At 31.0% G+C, this 21,807-nt stretch overlaps 1 protein-coding gene across 1 annotated transcript; it reads right to left on the reverse strand.

Moving 5' to 3' along the window:
- Positions 1-1,222: 1,222 nt before the first annotated feature.
- Positions 1,223-2,201, reverse strand: OFP13 (ovate family protein 13). The gene has a single exon (XM_020357826.3). It carries the CDS (start codon positions 2,051-2,053, stop codon positions 1,313-1,315), a length of 741 nt encoding a protein of 246 aa, XP_020213415.1. The 5' UTR covers positions 2,054-2,201; the 3' UTR covers positions 1,223-1,312.
- Positions 2,202-21,807: the final 19,606 nt, after the last annotated feature.

The following is a 21,807-nucleotide window of genomic DNA, read 5'->3' on the forward strand; positions in this document are numbered from 1 at the left end:
TCAAATATATTATAATTTTTTTTTAACCTCAAGCGTGTGATTCAGCGGTAGGGGTTGATCTATCTTTAAGCAAGGTCAAAGATTCAAATTCTGCCTTATGTATGTAGCCGCGTTAAATCTTGGGGCCAGCTATCCTACCTAGTCACCATCTATCGATAGTGGATATTCCAGGAACAAACAAAAAAAAATATTTTTTTGCTTATTGTGATAGTGGTGATGGTTCGGGATTTTTGTTATGTCAACAAAGCTATCATTTAACTAATTATCAAAATATATTACTGATTTAGCTTCGGTATATAAGAATCAAATAAATACATAATTCAAGTGTTACATTTGTTTATTTTAATTAATAATGTCATAATTTAAAATTTTATTTTTAAAAGAATAAAATTAAATGATATAAGTAGTAGTTATATTTAATGAGTTTACTAAATTAAGGAATAATTGTTCAACCAATATTAAAAGACCCACAATAAATTAAAAATATAATAAGACGTTATCAATTAATACATTCCAAAGTAGACTTGTGATTCTTATATTTAAAACTAAAATAACATTGTCAATTGTTTCTTATATACAGAAACAAAGGCAGTAATTTGTATAAAAGAATGGCACAAATTATGTTAGAAGCTGTTCCAGTTTGTTTCAACAATCCACATCAATTGGGTAAAGTAGATGAAGGTAATTTAATTGAATAATAATTATAAAAAAATATTAAAAAAAAGTTCACATCAACAATACCTTTTTAGTATTTTTTTTTCAATGATTTTTCCATAGCACAACTAAGAATTGAATCTCAGTTAACGTGATTCAATTATTTCTCAATTGAATCGGACTGTTACTTGAAAAAAATATAGAGAAAACAGTAATAACTATAAATTCCAATAATATAAATACATAAATGAGAGAGAGAAGTCTGAGATTGAACATTATTTCATAAATAATTTTCAAAATTATATTATAATGTCACGTTCTAAAACCCGGCTACCATGTGATACACGACAGATGGCACCCTCACTCACCCCGTCATAAGTGTTTGTGAAAAGATGAGTAAGAACTAACAACTTGGCTTAGTGTGTGTTTGGTTTGTGTCACTTTCCAATGCACGTTTGATGGAAATTATTTCACTCTTACAAAGCTTCTACGTTGATACACCTATACGTGCAGCAAAACAAATAATCGTAGCTAGCAAGAACATAAATATATAATTATATACAATACATGATCACGAAAAATTAATTTGATTCTCACTAAACATTTCTTTTAGTCTACAAATGTATACAAAAAGGGATGAAACTAATTACTGCTAATGCTAAGACGTTGTTACAGCATCATCATGTTCATGGACATGCTCAACAATCTCATGATTCTGGCCACACAAGGGTGAAGAAGCAAAAGAAGAAACAGCAGAAGAATAGGAAGTTGAATGATGAGAACAAGATTTAGAAGTAGTATTAGAAGCTGCTATACTGAAGAGTAAATCCACAAAAGCACCCACTATAAACCCATGATTGTTCCTTCCATTGACCCTCAAGTACCAACTCAAAAGCTCCTCCAACCCCTCCCAATCCCTCACTCCATGAGACTCAACCATCTCCTCCATCGATCTCTTAAAGTCCTCATAAGGGTCCTCTGATTCCATAGCAAGGACCACACTTTCCTTGAAGGGAAAACCACTTGCTTTAGCCTTTTCCAAAATGGAGCTTGTGTCACCAGGTTCGAAGAACAACCTCTCTGACCTCACTCCACGTACCAACATCTCCAAAGACTCACCATCACAATGGTAGTACTCTTCTGACTCGGTTGAGATGCTTGCAGATTCGGATGAGGTTGTGAACCACGACTTTGGAGTCTCAATAACACTCTCTGAATGGTCAAAGAACACCGAGTTAACCGTCTTGAAGATGTCATCATCTCTGCCTCTGAATGAAAGGGTCTTTGAGTGGCCACAAGAGGGTATGAACTGCCATGGATGGTGACTATGATGATGCTTTGTTGTTGGTGGCTCCTTGCTTTTGAAAAGAGAGGGAAGCTTCAAAGCTTTCTTTCCCATTTTTTTTTTCAAAGTGATGAGGCTGAGGATGTGATGGTGTTTGTGTTTCTATGGGATTTGGGAAGCGTTTTGGTTGGTGTGTCTAATAAATTTGATGAGAACAGAGTATTTAAAGCAAAGGCTCTGAGAGGAGGCAAGAGAATATGACAAACAAATGGGGTCTGGTAAGTGCTTTCATGGGTGAATTTAATTTGTAGGTTTGTAAAATTCAATGGTATTCAATGCTCCCATCAACAACTCAATGTAACACCACCTTTTTCAGCACTGTCTGCCTCATATCTTTTTTAAAAAAATCACAGATACTACATAATCAAATTATTCCATTTCAAGTTTTATTCCCTGATATTTTATTTTTTTATAGCAGTGCAGCGCTGCCAGAAAGATGTTATAGTGATTTTGCATTGCTAAAAAGTTTTTTTTTTCTCTCTAGAATTAGCAATGAGAACAAAAACTTAATTTTTGCAATATCTAAGAACCAAAACCTACAATTTTTTAATATCGATACTAAAACTTGTTTAAGACTATCATATGACTATAGTACCAACCAGTTTCTATGCGATATATAGTCGAATTTTTTAATTTGAAAAAAAAAATACCAATAATACAATTCGCAGTTACCTTATACATCTGAATTGACAGAAATTGTAATAGTCCACATTATCTAATAATTTCTCACTATAATCAAGTGAATATATTTTAATAACAGCAACCAAGATCAAACTTAAAATTTAATGGATATTATTTTAATTTACCACTAAATCGATCATAATAATTTAATCAAGGAGGGTTTAACATTGCATTGAGGGCATATATATATATATATATATATATATATATATATATATATATATATATATATTATCTTTAAGGAATGTCTAATATTTGACCAGGAAACGAACGGTGTCTACTTGACCCTAGCTAATAGCATTTGGAATTCAACCACTATACATAACTTTTACCTTTATGTTATAATAAAATGGGTAACAAAGATACTATGGTAGATTAAGTGAAATCTTAGTAATTAGAAGAGAGTGTGATAATTGCTAGTATAGTGTATAAGATTTTAGAAGTGAAGGAAAGAGGTTGAATTCATGTGAAAGCTTTAAAGAGGGGACGGTTGAATCACACATACTTGTCCTCGGCTCCTCGCCCAAACTATTTATTAAAAGGGAGGTTGAGATCTAAAACTAGGCTCTCTATTTATTAGGGATTTTTTCACCTCATACTATATATGTTCAACAGATATAATAAATAAGCTGTCATCTGGTTTCAAGGACACATAACACAACTTTCACAATCAACACAGTAGTTACTTATTCCATGGCAGAGCATTTCGATTTTCGAATGCCAAATCTTAGCAATTCTCCATCTTCTAGTTTCTTTTCCCAATAAAATATATTTCTTTGTACCCTTGAATTTATTTCTATAATTCTATCATCCAGATTTTGTGTTTTCTTCAATTGAATCAATCACATTGAAAATATTGTCAGGTTACTAAGTTAGTGGTGTTGGTTGACCCGTGTGAATGGCAAGAAAAATAGAACTACGCTAATGCATTCTTTCGTATAGTTTGGGAATGTACATGAATGTTTGTTGGCCACTAATAAAAAAGAAATTCTGCCACTTTGTGGTAGCATAATGCTTTGTAAATTATAGTTCTATAGTTTTCCAATTCCTGAAGAGACATGTCTAAAGTTGACCAATACTTACATTATAATTATATATAGCGGTGGTTTAGTTCCAATCCCTTCCCCTCGCCCCTATGTAAGCGTTATTGCTGACTTCTGCTCATAGAATTGGCACAAAATTAAGTTGGTGAATGTGTGGTTATATTATAAAATCACCATTCCAAGTTAAAAAGGGTTTATGTTAATTTAAGATTTTAGTGTAACGTTAAAGGATAAGTCTTCTGTTGATAGATTAAAAACAAATTAATAAAAAGGATAAAAGAGTTATAAGTTTAAATTATTAAAAACATTTTTATACAAATAAAATACGAAAGCGGAAAGATTGTGGATGTAAGGTTTGCCTCTCCATAAAATCTTCTCTGTACGCGCATGGTACGAGAATTTAATATCTATTAGCATATTTAATTCACATTTTTTTTTCCTTTTTTATAAGTAAAACACTGAATTTTTTTTTTATAAAATTATTGATATTTTATATTGAAATAGAAAATATTCAATTAGTTAAAAAAATTATTATTGAGTCGTGTCATATGAATGAAAAAATAAAGTTTATTTTCACTAAAAATTTAGGTATTGATCCATTTTAAATTTATACTTTGTAATATTTTTGAAATATTGTGTAAAGATTGAGAATAATTAATAACAGATTATTCTATTAGCATATTTAAAGAACTCAATTATCTACCAATTATGTTAAAAATTGTTAGTTAATCATGGTAATAGTTAAAACAAACTTAATTATATTTTTAGTCATCCTATTTTCTCATATTTGAAAATTTTGTTTCCTATGATGATGGTGGAGGTAAATGTGTAAGTAAACCTAAGCGTACCTTCATTCAAGTGCGATTTCTTGAGTTGGTGGAGGTGCTTACACAGATTTGTTGGCATATTCGAAGACGAAAATATTGATTACCTAAATAAAAAGGTTTAGTTCTTGTATTGTGGAATTAAATTTACGAGGAGATAGAGATCACCGTCCATATAACTAAGTGCTGGTATAACCAAAAATGAAATGCAAAAAAAGCTTTGGTATAACCAATTATGTTTTATGGAATATACTAATCTTTATTAGGACATGTATTTAGTATTGTTTGATGGTATTGCTGTAAGCTAATATTTGATCTGACGGTCTCCATCAACCAATCAAATGTACTCCAATTAATGAAGATATTGGGAGTTGGAATCTCTTATCCAGAGCGTCACCCATGTCATATAGAAATTCAAAGAGATCCACCCTTTTTTTTTTTTTCCAATTTATTATAACAGTATTATTTAATATGCTTGTACATTAGTCCATGTGACAATGGGTCCTAAAATAATAGCTTAGTTGTACAGAAAAACAACACTTAGCAAACTCGAGAATGAGGTTTGTAGGGGTCCCCATAACATTATTTCTTATCAAATAAAGCGATGAAGCTTTTAGAGAGAAACATGCCAGAGAATAATTGTAGCATCATGAATTAAAAGAGGAATGATAACTATATTACACGATTGTTGGTGAATCGAGAAGTACTTTTGGTAGTGATTACACCCTATAGATGCCTTCTACTTGAGGAGAAAAACCCTCGTTAATTATATTGAATAATTGTCTTTATTCAAGCTCTTGTTTCAGTCTGATCATTTTGCTTGAATATTACACATTGTATAGTTGTCCCATTCCTATGATAATTTTTTGGGTGGTGGGAATTGAATTTGCACATATATATTGTTGGAAAGTCTCCTTTTAGTTTCCAGCTACAAGCTTTGATGACGATTGATTTTATTCCATACAACATATATGTTGAAACTTAATATTCTTATTGTGTGATTCCAACATCACTATGAAATGCATGTGGATATAATTTAATTTCTCTAGTGTCTTTGAAATCTCATTTTTAGTAGTAAACTGTAGAAACTGATCCTTGAGCTGGAATATTGGATTTCGATCTCGAGCAAAATAGTTGGAAGTGAACTGTTATGTCTCCCAACCACATTTGTTGGCCTTAGCAATATGCGCCATGGATGCACATGCTACTTTCAACTCTATGATTGTTTAATTTCCCAACTCGTGTTTCAACTTTCAAGAATAGTTTAATTTCAATTCATAATATATTAAAAAATGGTTTAACTCTCTAAAGTGTAAGCTTCAATTATTATTAAGATTTTGTGGCCAACACTCATTCACTAAATGTTTTCTATTCCCTTTTTCCTTTTCGTTTCTATATATATATATTGGTATCTCCCACGTTAGAAATTAAAGGCATACAACCTTTTTATAAAATCAGCATCCCAGACAAACATCTAACATGCAAGCTATTCTTCCGACCATAATATTGCTAACATGTTATTTTTTAAAAAAAATTCATTATCAGTTTACTATTTAATAATAAGTCAATTTACATGAGTCAAGAAAGTGAGAGATTTAATTAATAGAATAAAACGACAAGTTATATTTACTGATTGAAAAATCATATAGTTTGGTTAGTGAATAAAAAAATTCAAGTATATATAATAAATTATATTTTTTTTCTAAAAATAATAATTATTATTATTTTTAATCAAGTGTTATAATTCTTTTACTTTACTTTCTTGAATAAAACCTCATTTTAGAGAAATTTGATCTTACATATTTATTTATTATTACTATTATTTTGGATCTCCTGCCATTAAATTTAATTGGATACACGTACTCTTCTTAGTTTTTTCCTCTATTTTTTTTAAGTTTCGTGTTAGATTATTTATTTGGAGGGTTTCTATCAATCATTTATTTAAAATAAAGTTTTAGAATTCTTAAGTATATTAGTTTTAGATATAATTAATTTAATTATTATAAATTTTAACTAATTAATATATATTCTGTTCCGGTATGCCTAAAAGTCTCACATCACTTAGGAGTCGAGGCTAAGGGTAGTTTATAAACACCCTTTCTCCTTAACCCACCGAGATATCTTTTAAAGGACAAAATCGTGACGGCCCAACGAGTCAAAGCGGACAATACCTCAAATGCGATGACCCTAACAATGACAGCGGTAGGAACATATTCTAATTTTTTTTAGTCATAGTATTGGTAGTAATAGTTCTTAGATTATCTCTTTAAAGTTTGGCGAATTGCAGGTTTCTTTATGATAGCCAATATTACATTTATTAAGATTAATTATATAAAACAAGAAAAAGCAACATGATATACCTGGGGAATATGTTTGGTTTAATAAAGTGAATAGATAGAAAAGGGAAGCAGAGTATAAATTGGTATGAGAATTTAATTTTTTAATTTCAAATTATATGATATTGTTTTCGTATAGAAATATATATTTTTCCTTTAAAATATTATTTAGAATTAAAATATTATATTTATTTTTAAAATATTTTTTAAAAAAAATTATGATGTTAGGTTAATAAATAAATGTAGGTCTTGATTGTAGAGATAATCGTCTAACGTCCATAATTAAAAAGGACTCATTTTATTTTTAAAACTATATAATTGTATTATAATTTTAATATTAGTTTATATTATTTTTAAGGATTAATTAAAATTATCAATATATTTTTTATATTTAAAATATAAAGTAATAAAATTATAATGTCTTGTTGTATTTATTGTTAATCTTTTATGTATTATATTTATAAAGTAAATTATATTTTTGATCCTCTAAATTTTTAAATTTGATTCTAGTTTCCCAAATTATTTTTGTCCTTTTAATTTGGAGATGTGTTACTTTCGAACTTTAAAGTTGTTTATATAATATTTTATAATAAATTTGCATAAAATCAAATTGAATAAAAATATATTAGTATATTTATTTTAGATTTTTTAACATTGTTATTTTTTTAATGTATGTATTCGATTAAAATTTTAATACATTGTTTGGTCTATGAAGTTTTTGAAAATTCTTATTAAGTCTCTAAACTAAAAAAAAAAATTGTAATCAAGTCATTCATGTTTTTTATATATATAATTTAGTTGTTAAAACTATATATCTGTTTGCATTTTGTGAAATATGACGTTTTTTTTATATCTTTATATATGTAGACTCATCTCAAATTATCATCATATATAATTGTACATGTCTAATGAATTTTAATTTACCTATAAAAATTTTCATAGTCTCTTTAATCATAATAATTATAGAATAGTAGGAAATTTTAACTAGTGGAATTTAAAACCTAATACAAGTAAATGATGATATTGAATGATAATATAATATAATTTTTTGAGTACAAAGAAATAAAAAGTATTATATCAGATTAAATATCATAGATTATAAACTAATATCTAATAATAGGGACTAAATTATAAAAATATGAAATGTCAAATTATATTTTTTTAAAAATTTAAGAGACCTAATTAAAAAAAAATCTCAAAATAATCCATAAAGCAAAAAATATATTAAGCCTCAATTAAATCATGTATTTATTTTTATATTATAAATATTTACATTTCAAATATTATTGTTTATATATAAGGGTTTAAATGAGCAAGGAGATTATATAAAGAAGAGTTTCTAAGTTTCGACAGAAAAGTTATAAAAGAGAGTTTACAAGTTCCATCAAATAACTTGTGAGAGAAGGATTTTCATGTTTAACTCATAAAATTTGTGAGAAAAAAGTTTTCAAATTTCACCTATAAAACTTGCGATGATGAATTTTCAAGTTTAACCCATAAAACTTAAAGTGAAAATTTTTAGGATATATATAATATATTTTGAGATATATAATGAATATTTTTGTGAATGTAGACATGAAAAGTCAAATCACGTTAAATAAAATTTATGTGATTTTCTTCCTATTTCTTTATGCTATTAACTTCTTTATATTCTTTCATCTTTATGTATAAATTTTTTTTCTCCTAACAAATTTTTCAGAAATTTCAGTGTGTAGGAGTATATATATATATATATATATATATATATATTATATATATATATATATATATTACAATTATTTTCACTCAATAATTTATATACACGTTGAATTTCAGTGTTTTTATTTTTAATTTTATAAAATAGATAAAGAATATAATTCTTTTGTAAATTTTTAAAGTTATTTGATACTTTTTGTACATGAATTTAAATTAATGTGTATTTAAATTTTTAAGATTGAGTTAATCATCAGAGGTTAGAGTATTATACATAAATTCCTAATTTTGAATAATATTATCGGCATTGTAATTTCTATTGATATAAAAATAAATTATAATATATTTTCATAAAATTATAGTATATGTTAATTTAGATTTTATAATGAAATATTAAAGAACTTTATAACTTTACAAATATTTATATACTTGATATATTATTTTGATAAAAACTTCTAATTTACCACAAGTCATTATTCTTATATATTAAATATAAAATTTTATCTTGTAAGTTTTTATAAAAGAAATTTCTTTGATGAGGGGACTTTTAGAGATTTTTTTAACTTTTAATCTAATTTAATTTTTTATTTATCATAATTATTTATAAATTAAATTTTAAAATAAACTATCAATAAATAAAAATAATATCGAGTTAAAATATAAATTATTTCTCATAAATTTAAAATATAATTTATATGTTTAAAAATATATATTTATATAGATTTTAAATATAATTTATATATTCAAGCATAATATTTATTTTTATATATAATTTATTATAAATTTTAGTTACTATATGCATTACACGAACTAAAATAGTGATTAAGTATATATAATGAATTGTTATGTTAAATAATTATAATAAAATTTACTCTCAAAATAAACTGACTATCAGCCATTTATGTGTGTTTATGAATATTTATTGTATAATCTTAAGTTAAGGTATAATATGTTTTTATAAATATACGTTAGCTGAAATTTATATAATAAAATATCAAATAATTTTAAAATTAAATTATTAAGATTTGTGTTGTAATAAAAAGTTAAAATAATTTGTACCAATGTATTTAATAAAAGGTTATACTTTAATATACATATATATATATATATATTATTTTATTTAATTTGTATAATAAAGTAAAAAAATTAAGATCATTAAGGTTTGTCAATCCAATTTTATTACAATTGATCCTCAAGTCTCAAGGTTTCAAATTTAAATATTCAATTTAATAATAAAAAATAAACTTGTATGAAGGAGACTAATTTTCGACCGACCAATATCATGTATCAAAAAAAGTAAAAAATAAAAAATAATATATATATATATATATATAAAAGAATGAATCCATTTACTCTAATTATAATTATTTCATTCAATAATTCATATTTTATATCAAATTTTAATAATTTAACTATTAAATTAAAAAAATTTAATATATATTTTAATTTTGTTTCGTTTAGAGATGACAAAAAATGTAACACCCAAATCTTTATTATTATTATTTTTGTTAATGGCATTTTCGTAATTTTAATAAAGTTATAGGGATATTTTGGGTTTCGGAACGGGCCGTTCCAAAAGTGGAACGGGCCGTTCCAAATGTTGAAAATGTGAGGTTTTTGTAGTCCCAGAACGGGCCTGGAACGGGCCGTTCTGGTATGGAGAACGGGCCGTTCCGGATGGAGAACGAGCCGTTCTGCTGAGATTAAGAACGGGCCGTTCTGGTTTTAGAACGGGCCGTTCTGCTTTTTGGGAACGGGCCGTTCCGATTTTGGAACGGGCCGTTCCAGTTGAGAAATTTGCACAAATTCGAAGGATCCGGAACGGGCCGTTCCGAATTCAATACGGGCCGTTCCGGGTACACCAGTTTGCCTATAAATAGGGCAGGGGGGGTGAAAATTTTTATACAGAGAAGAAGTGAAATCCTAGAGAGAGAAAGAGAAGAGAGAGAGAGAAAGAGAGAGAAAAGGAAAAGAAAGAGGGGATCCAGAGGAGGAGGTCCTGCCCAAGTTCCAACTCCGCCTATCCAGGTAAGGGGGGAGTGAGAACCTCGCTCAGGGGTGTGGGGATAATTGTTGGATAGTTGTTTGTCGGATTGGCCCCCAATCCCTTGCCGTTGTTCTGTCTGATTTTCTATTTACTCTATTTTGTTCCTTGTTGAGGATGCCGTTGTTCTGTTTGATTTTCTATTTACTTTACTTTGTTGTTTGTTGAAGGTGCCGTTGTTCTGTTTGATTTTCTATTTACTCTACTCTGTTTTTGTTAAAGGTGCCGTTGTTCTGTCCGATTTTCTATTTATTATACTTTGTTCTTTGTTGAAAGTAATAAATGAGTATGAAATTAATGTTAATAATAAATGAGTTTTAATATGAACAAGAATGCTCTCTATGAATACCTATGCGGACCTTATGAGGAGTATTGATGACATGACCATGTGAAATATGGACAAATGACATGAGACCTAAGAATGGACTATTGAGACAAACTATGATTATGATACTATGACAAATAATGATATGATGTACTAAATGAAATTATGTAATAAGTTAAATGTTGAGTCCATGAGATTATGAATGTATGACATGCATCATATGCATATATTACTCCAGGTGTGCCGCTGAGGCCGCATACCCACGACTAACAAGGTGTACCTTAGGGTCACCCACGATGTAACATGCTAACAAGGTGTACCTTAGGGTCACCAGTGATGTAACCAGGTGTACCTTAGGGTCACCAACGATGAATTGTGAATCTTCCGTATGGCGCCACATGCATGCATTTATGAGTTGAGTCCATGACATCATAAGCATGATAAATGAGTATATATATATGATATTGACTATTTATGTATTGTTTACATGTGACTTATATATGTTGTGTGTGTGTGTGCTATCTAGCAGTTATTTCTGCACCTGAAACTGAGTGAGATGTTTCTCACTCCCTTGTTGTTTTTGTATATGTTTTAAATTGTGTTGCAGATGATCAGCATCATGAGGATGTTGGTGATGAGGCTTAAAAGCTTCAATTGGGCATGCTCTGATAGGATGTGACATCGGGGCATAGTTATTTTAGTTATTGTTTTAATAACTTTAGTTTCTCTTCTTTGTAATTTCTAACGAAGAGATAACGTAGATAAAGTTTATAATTCAAGGAAAATGTATGTTAAGAATTGTAATTTGAACGTTCTTGATAAAAGACCAGAATGAATATCTTTATTTATATTTTATTACATGATTTGGAAAATATAAATTTATTCCTAACCAGGAGGCACTGCCACCTTTACTGGAGTTAATTTATATTTCCTTTATTATTATTTGTATATATATGATTTCTTGTTTTTTACTAAATTGTATTGAAAATCTTAACTTCTTTTCTTTTATAATTCTTTTACACTGTAGTTATGATTTATGAGTTACGAATGTGAATCTTCTACCTTGTGATATTTGAAATATTTGTCAACTATGAAAGATTTTATTTACCCAAAAAGAATAAAAGAAATATTTTATTGTTACATTTGTTGTATATTAATAATGGGGTAGAGGGTGTCACATTTAGTGGTATCAAAGCCTGGTTGATCTAATCGACCGTGTGTTATGAGTTTACTATGCTTACTTGATTTATTATGTTTATTTGGTACATGAATGATGGACTAAACTGATTGTTAAACTTGTTGGTATGCTAGTATGATGATTGATTATGTTTATTGATTGTATTATTTTCTTAGACTATGGCTGGTAGAAATGATCGTGCGATTGCCGATGCTCTTCAAGCATTAGCACAAGCTATGAATAATAACAATAGGACTGAAGTTACTCCTAACTGGTTGGAGCAATTTCAACGAAATCACCCACCTACCTTTAAAGGAGGATATGACCCAGATGCTGCTATGAATTGGCTAACAGAAATATAGAAAATTTTCAATGTTATGGATTGTCCCATCGCTCAGAAGGTGAAGTTGGCCACATTCATGTTGACTGCTGATGCTCACTTTTGGTGGGAAGGAGCACTTCGGAGGATGATTGATGGAGGGGTGCACTTGAATTGGGACAACTTCAAGAAGGTCTTTCTTGAGAAGTATTTCCCGGATGATGTGAGAAGTCGGAAAGAAATGGAATTCCTTGAGCTGAATCAAGGGAACGACACAGTGGCTGTGTATGCTGCCAAATTTGATGCTTTGGTTCGTTATTGCACACACTACCATGGTGAGGGTGGTGAAAGAGCTAAATGCATAAAATTTGTAAATGGTCTGCGTCCTGAAGTGAAAACTGCAATTAACTATCAGGAGATATATCACTTTCCCACTCTGGTCAATAAGTGCAGCATTTATGATCATGACAACCGTGCTCGTGCTGCTTTTTATAAAGGAGTTGGAGGTCCTATCCGTGCTGTGAGTTCTAGTACTTCGGGAAGGAGTAAGCCTTACTTCGCTTCTAATAGATTTCAAGGGAGTAAAGCTGCTACTAATAAAAGTAAGTTGTTTACTAGAGGATCCACTGTTAGTGCTACTGGAAGTGTTGGAGGGTCTGTGTCCACTCCTTCAGGAAGATGTGGGAAGTGTGGACGTGTTGGTCATAATCAGTCTGAGTGTCTTGACAAGGAGATTACTTGCTTCAATTGCAGTGGCAAGGGTCACATCAGCACCCAATGTCCTGAACCACGAAGAACACGTGTTATTGGATCGGGTTCGCAAATTGAGCGTCCAAAGACTGTAGGGAGAGTATTTGCTCTTAGTGGTGCTGAAGCTTCTCGGTCAGAAAATTTGATACAAGGTACTTGTTTCATAGCTGAGACTCCTTTTGTTGTACTATTTGATTCTGGTGCAACTCATTCCTTTATTTCTGTCTCTTGTGTCCAAAAATTGAATTTGCCTGTGTCTTTGTTAGATTTTGATCTAGTTGTTGAAACCCCTACTAATGGTCCTGTGACTACATCCCTAGTGTGTTTGAAATGTCCTTTGACAGTTTCTGATAAGCAGTTTCTAGTTGACTTAATTTGTTTGCCTCTTAGTCAATTAGATGTAATTCTTGGCATGGATTGGTTATCTTCTCACCATGTCCTTTTAAACTGCTTTGAGAAATCTATTTCCTTTGGTGAATGTAAGAGTATGGAATTTCTTAGTGCTGCTGACATTGAAACTTGTTTAAAAGACAATGAAAGAGTGTACATGATCTTAGCTTCTTTAACACTTGAGACTGATAGTAAGCTAGATGAGATTCCCTTAGTGAGAGAATTTCCAGAAGTATTTCCTAAGGATGTGTCTAGTTTACCACCTGAGAGAGAGAGTGAGTTTAGCATAGACTTAGTACCAGGTACCCCACCTATATCTATAGCACCCTATAGGATGTCCCCAACAGAGTTAGTTGAGCTTAAGAAACAAATAGAGGAATTACAAGGAAAACAATTCATTAGGCCTAGTGTTTCGCCTTGGGGAGCGCCTGTTTTGTTGGTTAAGAAGAAAGATGGGAGCATGAGGTTGTGCGTAGACTATAGGCAACTGAATAAAGTGACCATTAAGAATAAGTATCCTTTGCCTAGGATAGATGACCTTATGGATCAACTAGTTGGAGCTTGTGTGTTCAGTAAGATAGATTTAAGGTCAGGATACCATCAGATTAGAGTGAGAGCTGAGGATGTTCCTAAGACTGCCTTTAGAACCCGCTATGGGCACTATGAGTATTTAGTTATGCCTTTTGGTGTGACTAATGCACCTGGTGTTTTTATGGACTACATGAATAGGATCTTTCACCCTTACTTGGATAGATTTGTAGTGGTCTTCATAGATGATATCCTAGTGTATTCCAAGACTAGGGAAGAGCATGTTGAGCACCTTAGGATCGTTCTTCAAACCCTTAAGGAGAAACAGTTGTATGCTAAATTGTCAAAATGTGAATTTTGGTTGGATAGTGTGAACTTTCTAGGACATGTGATATCCAAGGGTGGAATAGCTGTAGATCCTGCTAAGGTAGAAGCTGTGTTAGAGTGGAGAACACCTAAATCAGTATTTGAGATTAGGAGTTTCCTAGGACTAGCTGGTTATTACAGAAGGTTCATAGAGAATTTCTCTAGGCTAGCTCTTCCTTTGACTAAGCTGACAAAGAAAGACCAACCTTTTGTGTGGGATTCTAGGTGTCAGGAGAATTTTCAAGAGCTTAAGAGGAGATTAACTAGTGCTCCTGTGTTAGTGTTACCTGATCCTAGTAAGACTTTTGAGGTATTTTGTGATGCTTCTAAATTGGGTTTAGGAGGAGTACTTATGCAGGAGGGTAAGGTAGTAGCCTATGCTTCAAGACAACTTAAAATTCATGAGCAAAACTATCCTACCCATGACCTTGAGTTAGCTGCAATAGTTTTTGCGCTCAAGTTGTGGAGACATTACTTGTTTGGGTCTAGATTTGAGGTTTTTAGTGACCATAAAAGCCTTAAGTACTTGTTTGACCAAAAGGAATTGAATATGAGGCAGAGGAGATGGTTAGAGTTTCTTAAGGATTATGACTTTCAATTAAATTATCACCCTGGCAAGGCTAATGTTGTAGCTGATGCTTTGAGTAGAAAATCTTTGAGAATGTCTTCCTTGATGATTAGGGAAATGCAAATGATTGAGGAGTTTAGGGATATGAGCTTAGGGTGTGAGTTGACCTCTAAGAGTATTAAGTTGGGAGCTTTAAGAGTGACTAATAGCTTGATAGATGAGATTAGAGAAGGTCAGAAGATGGATCCTTTCTTATTGGGTCGGGTAGAGAAGTTGAATCAAGGTGTGAAAAGTGAGTTTAGAATTGGAGTGGATGGAGTTTTAAGATTTAAGGATAGGTTGTGTATTCCTAGTGTGCCAGAACTTAAGAGAGCAATCCTGGAAGAAGGTCATAAGAGTATCCTTAGTATCCATCCAGGAGCCACTAAGATGTACCAAGACCTTAAGAAGATGTTTTGGTGGCCTAAGATGAAGAGGGAAGTGGAGGAATTTGTGTATGCTTGCTTAGTATGTCAGAAAGCTAAGGTAGAACACCAAAAACCTTCAGGTTTGATGCAACCTTTAGATGTGCCTGTGTGGAAGTGGGATAGCATCTCTATGGATTTTGTAGTTGGGTTACCTAAGACTGTGAAGAACTTGGATGCTATATGGGTCATTGTGGATAGATTGACTAAGTCTGCCCATTTTATTCCCATTAATATTAGGTACTCTTTGGAGAGGTTAACCAAGTTGTACATCAGTGAGATCGTGAGGTTGCATGGAGTTCCTACTAGTATTGTGTCTGATAGAGATCCTAGGTTCACCTCTAGATTTTGGGAGAGTTTGCATAAGGCTTTAGGCACTAAGCTTAGATTGAGTTCAGCTTACCATCCCCAAACAGATGGCCAAACTGAGAGAACCATACAATCTTTGGAAGACTTGTTGAGGGCTTGCATCTTAGAACGTGGGGGTAGTTGGGATAGTTTCCTACCTTTGATAGAATTTACCTACAATAATAGCTACCATTCTAGTATTGGGATGGCACCATATGAGGCTCTGTATGGTAGGAGATGTAGAACACCTTTATGTTGGGTAGAACCTGGAGAGAATGTCATGTTAGGACCTGAGATAGTTCAACAAACTACTGAACAGGTTAAGATGATCCAAGAGAAGATGAGAGCAACTCAAAGTAGGCAAAAGAGTTATAATGACAAGAGGAGAAAAGACCTTAAGTTTAAAGAAGGTGATCATGTATTCCTTAAAGTCACTCCTTGGACAGGAGTAGGCAGAGCACTGAAATCCCGTAAGCTTACTCCACGTTTCATTGGTCCTTATCAAATTCTTAAAAGAATCGGTGAAGTGGCCTATCAAATTGCTTTGCCTCCATCTCTTTCAAATCTCCATAGTGTCTTTCATGTTTCCCAACTCAGAAAGTATGTCCATGATCCTTCCCATATCATTGAGTCTGACAACATTCAGTTGAAGGATAATCTTACTTATGAAACGGTTCCTCTAAGGATTGATGACACGAGAGTGAAACAACTAAGAGGAAAGGAAATCCCTTTGGTTAAGGTCGTTTGGGGAGGAAATATTGAAGAAAGTGCTACATGGGAATTAGAAAGCAAGATGCGAGAAGCTCATCCATTTCTGTTTTCAGGTAAATTTCGGGGACGAAATTTCTAAAAGGAGGGGAGAATTGTAACACCCAAATCTTTATTATTATTATTTTTGTTAATGGCATTTTCGTAATTTTAATAAAGTTATAGGGATATTTTGGGTTTCGGAACGGGCTGTTCCAAAAGTGGAACGGGCCGTTCCAAATGTTGAAAATGTGAGGTTTTTGTAGTCCCAGAACGGGCCTGGAACGGGCCGTTCTGGTATGGAGAACGGGCCGTTCCGGATGGAGAACGAGCCGTTCTGCTGAGATTAAGAACGGGCCGTTCTGGTTTTAGAACGGGCCGTTCTGCTTTTTGGGAACGGGCCGTTCCGATTTTGGAACGGGCCGTTCCAGTTGAGAAATTTGCACAAATTCGAAGGATCCGGAACGGGCCGTTCCGAATTCAATACGGGCCGTTCCGGGTACACCAGTTTGCCTATAAATAGGGCAGGGGGGTGAAAATTTTTATACAGAGAAGAAGTGAAATCCTAGAGAGAGAAAGAGAAGAGAGAGAGAGAAAGAGAGAGAAAAGGAAAAGAAAGAGGGGATCCAGAGGAGGAGGTCCTGCCCAAGTTCCAACTCCGCCTATCCAGGTAAGGGGGGGAGTGAGAACCTCGCTCAGGGGTGTGGGGATAATTGTTGGATAGTTGTTTGTCGGATTGGCCCCCAATCCCTTGCCGTTGTTCTGTCTGATTTTCTATTTACTCTATTTTGTTCCTTGTTGAGGATGCCGTTGTTCTGTTTGATTTTCTATTTACTTTACTTTGTTGTTTGTTGAAGGTGCCGTTGTTCTGTTTGATTTTCTATTTACTCTACTCTGTTTTTGTTAAAGGTGCCGTTATTCTGTCCGATTTTCTATTTATTATACTTTGTTCTTTGTTGAAAGTAATAAATGAGTATGAAATTAATGTTAATAATAAATGAGTTTTAATATGAACAAGAATGCTCTCTATGAATACCTATGCGGACCTTATGAGGAGTATTGATGACATGACCATGTGAAATATGGACAAATGACATGAGACCTAAGAATGGACTATTGAGACAAACTATGATTATGATACTATGACAAATAATAATATGATGTACTAAATGAAATTATGTAATAAGTTAAATGTTGAGTCCATGAGATTATGAATGTATGACATGCATCATATGCATATATTACTCCAGGTGTGCCGCTGAGGCCGCATACCCACGACTAACAAGGTGTACCTTAGGGTCACCCACGATGTAACATGCTAACAAGGTGTACCTTAGGGTCACTAGTGATGTAACCAGGTGTACCTTAGGGTCACCAACGATGAATTGTGAATCTTCCGTATGGCGCCACATGCATGCATTTATGAGTTGAGTCCATGACATCATAAGCATGATAAATGAGTATATATATATGATATTGACTATTTATGTATTGTTTACATGTGACTTATATATGTTGTGTGTGTGTGTGCTATCTAGCAGTTATTTCTGCACCTGAAACTGAGTGAGATGTTTCTCACTCCCTTGTTGTTTTTGTATATGTTTTAAATTGTGTTGCAGATGATCAGCATCATGAGGATGTTGGTGATGAGGCTTAAAAGCTTCAATTGGGCATGCTCTGATAGGATGTGACATCGGGGCATAGTTATTTTAGTTATTGTTTTAATAACTTTAGTTTCTCTTCTTTGTAATTTCTAACGAAGAGATAACGTAGATAAAGTTTATAATTCAAGGAAAATGTATGTTAAGAATTGTAATTTGAACGTTCTTGATAAAAGACCAGAATGAATATCTTTATTTATATTTTATTACATGATTTGGAAAATATAAATTTATTCCTAACCAGGAGGCACTGCCACCTTTACTGGAGTTAATTTATATTTCCTTTATTATTATTTGTATATATATGATTTCTTGTTTTTCACTAAATTGTATTGAAAATCTTAACTTCTTTTCTTTTATAATTCTTTTACACTGTAGTTATGATTTATGAGTTACGAATGTGAATCTTCTACCTTGTGATATTTGAAATATTTGTCAACTATGAAAGATTTTATTTACCCAAAAAGAATAAAAGAAATATTTTATTGTTACATTTGTTGTATATTAATAATGGGGTAGAGGGTGTCACAAAAAAAACTCGTATCCATAAATAAAATCTACTATATATAATAAATAATAGGTAATGAATACGAGTGTTTCTCTACCCATTTATAAATAAAACAGAGACGGGTACGATAGTATCCATACATGTATGTACTAGGTACCTGCTAAATAAAATTACTTAAATATTCATATTTTAACTTATATTTTTATATTATTTTTAATATTTAAAAAATTGTCATTAATTGTAAGTAAAAAGATTTAATGACAAGTGTTTATCTTTATTATTTCAATATAATTAACATCAAATACAAGTTTAAAGTTGTTTATAATGCTTTTTTTAATAACTTTTTATATATTTTTTAAATTCATAAATATATATAGATATAGATATAGATATTCACGGATACTTCTATATATTTATAAAATTTGAAGGTATTAGCTTAATGGGATTAGGGTTGGCAATGGGCAGGTTGGGTATGGATTTCATGATACTCATCTCCGTCCCCGCAATTCAAATTCATTCATGTACCCGTACTTGTACTCGTCAGGTATATTATTTTCGTTTCCATCCCCGTCCCCATCGGGTATTGGGTATATCCATAATCGTACTCGTCAATTTTTTTTTGTAAAAAAAATACACAATATTTTTAAATTATTTTTCTATTATATTACAATTATAATTAGGTTGTTTCTCTATCTCATATTTTAATCAAAAGGCTTCTTACTAATTAAATAACTATAAATGTTTCACATTATAATAAACAATCACGTATAATAAAATATTAAAATTCTTTAACAGAATTAAATTAGGTGTGGGTATTAAACCCGACATGGGGACGGGGACAGGTACAGAGCGGATAAGTATATACCCGTACTCGATCAAATTGGGTATTTCCCGTCAAGTCGGAATGAGTTCAGGTATTATCCACGAGTACGGGTTTATTTTTCATTCCTAAATAAGATGGATATAAGATAAATTTTCATCTAACGAAACAGATACGAATATCTTATTATTTGCCTCACTGTCATCCATAACTTCATCAATTTCAATTAATTGAAAATAATTTATTAAATAAAATAAACTTAAATATATTTACTTTCAAAGTAAATGAATAGTTCATTTAACGATAAATATCTTAAATAATAAAATGCATATAAATAAGAATATTTTTATCTTTAGCCCCTGTTTGTTTCAGGGGATTTACTGTTCATGACGAACGAAAGGCGAAGAAAAGTGAAGAAACTTCACGTTTATTTCCGCTGATTTGCACCAAAAGAAAAGCGAAGAAAAACGGGAGAACGTCCTCGCGAAGTTGTGAAGAAAAAAGATGAAAGCCACGTAAGAAATGAGAAAACCCGATAATACTCCTGCCCCAAAGACTGGAAAGAGATGAAGAATGGAGGCACATAATTGATTATGCATGGCACATAATCGATTATGGTAGCATATTTTCACAAATATGCGAACTCAGAACGGGTCGTTCCAACACTGGATTTTATGAGCAATATGCGAACTTAGAACGGGCCGTTCCACTTTGGGAACGGACCGTTTCAAACATGGCCGTTGTGAGTTAATTTGTAATTCCAAAACGGGCCATTCTGGTCTGAGAACGGGCCGTTCTGGTCATATTTAATTATTGTTTACTTAATTGATGACTAAATTGTATTTTCTGTTCCATTATACAAATATGTTATTACCCATCTACTTTGTAATGTTAAAAATTTCTTAATTTTTTAATTGGTGAAAATTAACTTGTACAATTAACAAATGTATCTTCATTTCATTCTAATTTATGTCAATGATTTATCAATTTTTTAAATTTATTATTTAACTTTCAAAAATTTTATTATACATTTTTTTTATATTAAGAAAATTTTATTATTTAAATATTGGCATCAAAAAGTGGAAATATAAAAAAATAAAGTAATACATGTTTATAAAATTAAAATAATAACACTTTCATAAACATTAATAAAATAATATTAAAAAATGTAATTATCATAATATATTTTGTTATTGTTATTTATTATTATAAATATTATTATTATTATCATTATTAATAATATTATTATTTATTATAATTAGTATCATTATTATTTATTATGATTCTTATTATTTTTCTAATATTTATTATTATTATTATCATTATTTATTATTTTTTAATAAATTATACTTATTAATATAATTTTATTGTAATTATTATTATTTTCAATAAATAATATTCTACTCATTTTTAATCAAGGGTAAAAGTGTAAATTACATATTCATCTATTAAATTTTTAATTTTTATCTATCACATCAATCAATTTCTACACAAATTTTCACAAACTTTCCACTCACTTTCCACTATCTTTTCCTTAATTTAAACAACCTCACTTTCCACTCTCTTTCTCTTCAAATCTTTCATTTTTCATTCCCTCAAATCCATCATTCAATCCAAACACAATCTTAGTGTTTAATGGTGAAATATTTACACGATTAACTAATAAAAGTTATTATTTATATTTTTGAGATAATTACTATAAAGTCAATAAATTTATTATTTATGTAAATTATAATTGAATATAAATGTAAAATTATTTTATAGTATAAAACTTATCACCATTAAACTCATATATATAAAATATTATCCCCTTTCTTTAACACCCAAAGTGGACGGTCACGAGAAGACTTGGGTATGGTCCTCCCTTTGTTTCTATCCACCGAATGAAGGAAAGGATTAAAAAATTATATATTTTTCCTTCCCTCCTCAATGCGTTTCCCTATCTTCATGCGAAACATACGAAGCGTTAAATGCATTCTCCACATTTATTAAATTTTCATGCATTTATGATTTGATAGAGTCCCAAATCTGAATACAACTCATAATGAGTTGGTCCTACTGTTCAGTTTTAAATGTTTTGAGTAGAGCTACTGTATTATTATTTTTTAAAACCAAAAACATTAATTTGATATAATGTACGTTTTTTGACGGTAATATAATGTACGTTTTAAAGATTATAAAAAGAAGTAATATCTTAATATTGAAGATAATATTTTT

Source organism: Cajanus cajan, chromosome 7 (genome assembly GCF_000230855.2).
Source record: "Cajanus cajan strain Asha chromosome 7, NIPB_CcT2T_4, whole genome shotgun sequence".
Lineage (NCBI taxonomy): Eukaryota > Viridiplantae > Streptophyta > Magnoliopsida > Fabales > Fabaceae > Cajanus > Cajanus cajan.